The sequence below is a fragment of the Rhincodon typus genome, chromosome 8, assembly GCF_021869965.1.
Source record: "Rhincodon typus isolate 14 chromosome 8, sRhiTyp1.1, whole genome shotgun sequence".
Lineage (NCBI taxonomy): Eukaryota > Metazoa > Chordata > Chondrichthyes > Orectolobiformes > Rhincodontidae > Rhincodon > Rhincodon typus.
The window spans coordinates 41,296,566-41,303,690 of NC_063339.1; the positions used below are offsets into that span (position 1 = coordinate 41,296,566).

The 7,125-nt window shown below is 43.1% G+C and overlaps 1 protein-coding gene across 1 annotated transcript in view; it reads left to right on the plus strand.

Annotated features, from left to right (window-relative positions):
- Positions 1-2,882, plus strand: part of frmd6 (FERM domain containing 6) — a 101,101-nt gene extending 98,219 nt beyond the window's left edge. The window contains exon 11 of the mRNA XM_048600112.1: positions 2,719-2,882. Within this exon, the coding sequence (XP_048456069.1) occupies positions 2,719-2,882 (164 nt within the window). The remainder of the gene's footprint in view (positions 1-2,718) is intronic.
- Positions 2,883-7,125: the final 4,243 nt, after the last annotated feature.

The following is a 7,125-nucleotide window of genomic DNA, read 5'->3' on the forward strand; positions in this document are numbered from 1 at the left end:
TATGCTATCATTAATGTTCTCCATCCTTTATGGAAAATAAAGTGAAAAGCACTCTGCATGACAAATATGATCATTACATGTAATATACCAATGAATCGATTGTTACAGGCTACGTACCAAGAATATCTCTTTTCTTTGAACTGGATGTTAAGGGAAGCATAGATCTCTGTGCAGATCAAAACTCTTTTTCCTAATTTAGTTAATCCTCTATGGCGGAAAATAAATAGACAATCTATATTGATGATTTAGGTTGGGCTTGTCCAAAAGGCTAGCTGCAAAAGTGCCCTGTGTGGCCCCTGAGCCTTTGTTCAATATACAAGTGAGTGGAACTGGAAGATTTTGAAAGGAAATGTTCCTCTAATCAGAGGCTGGTTCCCTCCTCCATTTACTTCTGATATGTTCAATAATAAGCAAATGTGGGAGAGAATTAGTGTGATTAGAGGAGCAGCAAGCAGCACAATTTGAATGATTTAACTCAGCCCAAGGTCAGCGCAGGGAGGATCAGTGATAATTGCTCAATTTTCAACACCATTTGTGACTTCTCAGACACCGAAGCTGTCTGTGACCTTATGCAGGAAGACCTGGAAAATATCCAACCTTGGATTGACAACAACCAAGTAACATTTGTGCCGTACAAGTGTCAGACAATGTCCATCTCTGACAAGAAAAAATACTCTTATACAATAATAATAATCTAATATAATGAAAGAGTAATCCCAGTGATGTTCATTATTACCACTACTGAACTCCCACTATCAATATCCTAGGGATTACCAATGACCAGAAACTGATCTGGATGGTATAAGTATGATGGCTACAGAAACTCAGAGACTTGGAATTCTGTGGTGAGTACCTCACCTTCTAGCTCCCCAAGGCCTGTTTACCATTAACAAGGTACAATTAAGGAGTGTGATAGTGTACTTTCTATTTGCCTGGAATGTTGTGGCTCTAACAATATTCAAGAGGCTCGACACCATCCATGGTAAAGCAGCCTGCTTGACTGTCACTTCCAACCACCACCATCAACATTCGCACCCCTCTCCACCAACATCCAGTCACAGCAATGTGTACAAGATACACTGCAGCTACTCACCAAAACTCATCTTTCAGCACCTTCCAAGCTTGCAACTTCTACCACAATCACAAGGACAGTACATGCAATGAGAACACCACTGCCTGCTAGATTCCCCCGGTGCACACCTTACTGAATTGTAACTAAAATGCTGCTCCTTCAGTGTCACTCGGTCAAAATCCTGGAACTTCCTCTCTAACTGCATTGTGAGTGCACATATACCAAAGGACTGTATCATTTCAAGAAGGCAGCTCACCGCTACCTTCTCAACAGCAATTAGGAATTAGTAATAAATGCTTGTCCAGCCATCAATGTCTGCATCCTACAAATGACTAAGAAAAGGTAATTTCTCAAGGGTATGAATACTGGTTCATTAACCTCTGGAGTACTTCCAGTTAAAAAGAAGCTATAGTAACAGGTCAGTATGATTCATTGCTAGAAACTACATTTATTTACACACACACTCACAATCCTGTTCTTTATTGTCAAAAGGAATTTGTTCACATAGCTTTCAGTCTGTCCTTTATCACTGTGTTGAATCGCTCAAGGCCTATTGTGATGACAGATGATGAATTCCATAAGCTGCTTAAAACTGACTAGAATCAAACTGGTGCATTCTCTGAAATGATAATCTCTGGTTGTCAATTTTGGTGAGTTTCATATAGTGTTTCTGTCCATGAGGCCTAGTGGGTCCTCGCACACAATCTCCCACACCCACCTCATTACCTATGTGTGATGCCCCTATGGCACCCAGTTGCGTATTCTTCCGCTCACCATAGATGAAGTGCCAATGCTGCCCAGATATCCTGGGATCCCTAGCACTGGCACAGTATTTAAAAGGCCATTGTGCACCTGGTCAAGTGCTAGCAGTCCAGAGCCACCCTGTACGGTTCATGTTATTTGTTCCAAACATGTCTGACAAGAGAAAATTAGCAGACAGAGACCTGGAGATCCTTGTTGAGAGGTTGGTGCAGAGAGGACTGTCTTCTCCATCAGGATTGGCAGAGGAGATACCAGACTCTACCAGCCTAGTCTAATGTTGCCACTAGGATCAGTATTGTGTCCACAGTCCGGAGAAAGACTCAGCAGTGCAGGAAGAAGTTCAACAACCTTCTTTACTCTGCCAGGGTGAATACCATCATCTTCCCTCTGTTCCCAAGGCTTAGGGTCTACAACTCTCATTTCATGCAACATCTTCCCTCTCTTGCTCTTCCCATTCCAAACCCTCACATCATTGGCCTGGCAGGCCCTCAGCACTGTCTACTCAGTCACTTAGGACACTTAACCACACTTCTATCACATGCAACAGCAATACTTGCCATGCCAGATACTTTCATCTTCACCCAATTCCTCCCATTGTCTCATTTCAGGAGAAAACACCTGAAATAGGGAAGAGAGATCCAAGATGGAGGCTGGGGTGCCTGACATTTGGCTCTTCATCCCAATGTGGAAAGGATTCTGGCCCTGACCAATAGGGACTGAGAGCACACAGGGAGGATAATGAAACATCTATGTCCTGGCAACCAAGTAAGAAGTATTGTCTATTGCTGTAGTATTCTCCCATTGGTGCCAATATGAATGTATTGTTAACAGCCCCAACCTTCTATGCCTTATATGTGTTGCATTCTCTCTTTTGTATCCTGCAGGTATGAGTAGCATCTGCACAGTCTTGTCAGCCAAGATGTCAGCCCCAAAAGGGTCTTCTCCTCCACTGCTGGGAAAGAAGCCACAGTTCCATCAGAGCATGGACCGGCGAGGCTCCTCCTTGTCCCCTGCACCCACTGCGATACTGGGTGGCAATGTGAGCTAGGTTAGAGTCCAGAGCATATGCTGATGAGAACTTCACTGCCACATCTCCACAGCTGTTTGTGGAAAATAGCCCCAGGTAACTGGCACCTGGAGGACTGCTGGAGGCCAGACACCCTGGAGCTTGATGGTATCAGCAATTAAAACCATCATAGAATTGCACAAGCTAACACTTGACCAACATGCAGGTTTGTTAGAGGTACTGGACAAAGTTTAAGGAATGGCCCAATGCTGTTGCCTCAGGTATACAATCATCTGGCAGCCCCGATAGACAGGTCAGCGACTGTGATAGAGAGTCAGATTCCCCAGTCTCAGAGTCTGCATGGGACCTGCAATACAACGCTCTAGTCATCAGTGCTTAGCAATACCAGTAGGCACCCAGATGGAGGAGAAACCACATATGTGTGTTCCAGAAGTCTCCTTGCCTGACATTCCAGAGGGGGCTGAGCCTTCGTTCTCCACCCTGCCTACTCTCAGACCCGGGGGACTTCAAGCTGAGGATGGTGCACCTGCCTTTGAGCAGGACCCTCAAGACACAAATGCACCCTGGGTGGCTCAACTAAAACTTCAAGGCCAGCGGGCTCCACTGTAGGGCAGACTTCCTCTACATCACTTACAGATGCTGGGATTGCACTGAAAAGTAACAGGAGGAAAAGGGCAAAGAAGTCCTTATGAGGGCAATTCATCATAAAATATATTCCTCCATTTGGAAATATATCTTCACTATTCATCATGTATTGTGTGAGCAAATGTCTGTCAAGTAGCAACTACAACACTGAAGTTGCAGAGTGTAGCCATCCTTTGTGCAACACAAGATCGTATGGAACAAAAACAGAAGTTGCTGGAAAAGCTCAGCAGCATCTGCAAAGAAAAAAAGATAGTGGAAAAGATAGTGGAGGCATTAGTGGCGATCTTTCAGGAATCACTAGAGTCAGTGAGGGTCCCAGAGGACTGGAAAATTGCCAACGTGACACAACTGTTAAATCAAGGAGTAAGACAAAATTCTGAAAATTATAGGCCAATTTGCCTAAACTTGGTTGTGCGTAATTGTGAAGGATGAAATTTCTGAATATTTGGAAGTGAATGGTAAAATAGGGCAAAGTCAGCATGGTTTCATCAAGGGGAGGTCATGCCTGAAAAATCTGTTAGAATTCTTTGAGGAAGTAATGAGCAGGTTAGACCAAGGAGAGCCAATAGATGTTATCTACCTGGACTTCAGGATGGCCTTTGACAAGGTGCCGCACAGGATGCTGCTGAGTAAGATAAGGGCCCATGGTGTTAGAGGCAAGGTGCTAGCATGGGTAGAAGATTGGCTGTCTGGCAGAAAGCAGAGAGTGGGGATAAAAGGGTCTTTCTCAGGATGGCAGCTGGTGACAAGTGGTATTCCACAAGGGTCAGTGCTGGGACCACAACTTTTCACTTTATACATTAATGATCTAGATGAAGGAACTGAGGGTGTTCAGGCTAAGTTTGCAGACAATACAAAGATAGGTAGAGGGACAGATAGTATTGTGGATGCGGGGAAGCTTCAGAAGGATTTGGACAGGTTAGGAAAGTGGGCAAAGAAGTGGCAGATGGATTACAACATGGGAAAGTGTGGGGTCATGCACTTTAATAAGAAGAATAAAAGCGTGAACTATTTTCTAAATGGGGAGAAAATTCAGAAATCTGAAGTACAAAGAGATCTGTGAGTTCTAGTGCAGGATTCTCTCAAGTTAAACTTGCAGGTTGAGTCAGTAGATAGGAAAGCAAATGCAACTCTGCCATTTATTTTGAGAGGACTTGAATATAAAAGCAGGGATGTACTTCTGGGACTCTATTAGGCTTTGGTCAGGCCACATTCGGAGTATTGTGTGCAGTTTTGGGCCCCATATCTCAGGAAGGATATACTGGCCCTGGAGCGGGTTCAGAGGAGGTTCTCGAGAATGGTCCCAGGAATGAAAAGCTTAACATATGAGGAACGTTTGAGAACTCTGGGTCTATACTTGATGGAGTTTGGAAGGATGAGGGAGGATCTAATTGAAACTTACAGTATACTGAATGACCTGGACAGAGTGGATTTTGGGAAGATGTTTTCATTGGTAGGAGAGACTAGGACCCAAGGGCATAGCCTTAGAGTAAAGGGAAGACCTTTTAGAACAGAGATAAGGAGAAACTTCTTCAGCAAGAGAATGGTTAATCTATGGAATTCACTGCCACACAAGGCTATGGAGGCCATGTCATTGCTTGTATTTAAGACAGAGATAGATAGGTTCTTGATTGTCAAGGGGATCAAGGGTTATGGGGAGAATGCGGGAGAATGGTGTTGAGAATGGCAGAGCAGACTCAATGTGCTGAATGGCCTAATTTCTGCTCCTATGTCTTATGGTCTTATGGGAGAGAGTTTGAGGATTTTGATCCAGTGACACTGAAAGAACAGCAAAATATTTCCAAGTCAGAATGATGAATGGGTCGGAAGGGATCTTGCAAGTCGAGGTGTTCACATGTATCTGCTGCCCTTGTCCTTCTACATGATGGTGGCCATTGGTTTGGAAGGTGCTATTTAAGGAGCATTGCTGAATTTCTACACTGCATCACACTCCTGATCATATGCCTTGTCGACGGTGGACGGGCTTTGGGAAATGAAGAGGTGAGTTACTTGCAGCAGGGTTCCTAGCCTCTGACTTGCTCTTGTAGCCACGGTATTTCTATGGCTAAAATAAAACAAAGAACTGCAGATGCTGGCAATCTGAAACAAAAATAGAAATTACTGGAAAAACTTAGCAGGTCTGGCAGCATCTGTGGAGAGAAAACAGAGTTAATGTTTCAAGTTCAGTGACCATTCTTCAGAACAGAAGATCCTGAAGAAGGGTCACTGGATTCGTAACTTTAATTCTGTTTTCTCTCCATAGATGCTGCCAGACCTGCTGAATTTGTCCAGCAATTTCTGTTTCTGATATATATGGCTAATCTCGTTCAATTTCTCATCAATGGTAACCCCCAGTTTGTTGACAAAATGTTATTCTTCCTTGTTTTAAGCTATAGAACTATAAAAAGTATGTACTACAAGTATCTGCAATATTTTTATTTCTGAAATTTACACATAATCCATAACTCCCAAAACTTTTCTGATGAAGGGTCTAGGCCCGAAACGTCAGCCTCTCTGCTCCTATGATGCTGCTTGGCCTGCTGTGTTCATCCAGCCCTGCACCTTGTTGTCTCGGATTCTCCAGCATCTGCAGTTCCTACTATCTCTCACTCCCAAAACTTGCTCACTTCTGTGAAATTATGAAGGAAATGGGATTCAGTGCAAAAAAGGTAAAATAGCTTTCCATGTTTTGAACAATACAATGACTTACTGTTTTCAATAATCAACTACCACTAGAAACCACTGAAACAGTCAGAATTTGATCCAATTTTTTAAATCCAGTAATTCCACACCACTCCAAAGTAAAGGCGCATTTGTCATTCTAACCGCTGAGTAGTTTGCATCTACTACAATAATCCTGGTAGGTTTATGTTACAAATACAACCTTAAATTACAAATCTTGACAAAAGCGCAAATTAATTAAACAAGTACCCCTGAATTCTGAAGTAAGACAATTTGAAATAAATATTTGGGACAAAATTCAGATGTATTGGTTTTTTGGATGCTTATTGGCCTTAGAGATCTGTAACAGGGAACATACAACGCAATGCAATGAGGTGAGGGTGTTAAGAAAGGACTGGAATCATCTGCCAGAAAAATGTAGGGTAGGCAGATCATGGAGTCAATCAGTGTTAAAACTGATTTGGCACCAATGCTGATATTAAGAAGCTGAACTTTGTCTAACATCCTTGTTTCTCCCTCTGATGTGCTAAATTGTCAGCAGCTGGAAAGACACTGTCTCCACCAGCTCTATTTAAAGGGATCATCAAGCACTCTCAGGTTAGTTGCTGATTGATTTCTGCTGACTGTTCTTATAATTGTATAAGTGTTTGGTGCTTTCCAAAGATCTTTAAAATGACTAATGCTAACAGGGAGTGGTGTAATGGGTGCTGAAAGATTTGGAGCTGACTACTACTTTCTGTACAAACCAGATTGGTCCCAGACCTTCCACATGGAATGATGCATGATTGGGAGAATCTGTAGGGGTGGGAAAGAGCAGGGGAAGGTGTTGAAGAGGTGGAAGACGGTGAAGAAGGACTTTCAATAGGAGGCCATATCCACATGGGACATTCAGAGAGGAATTTCAGCGAGCAATAGTGTAGGGGATGTTTGTGCTTCT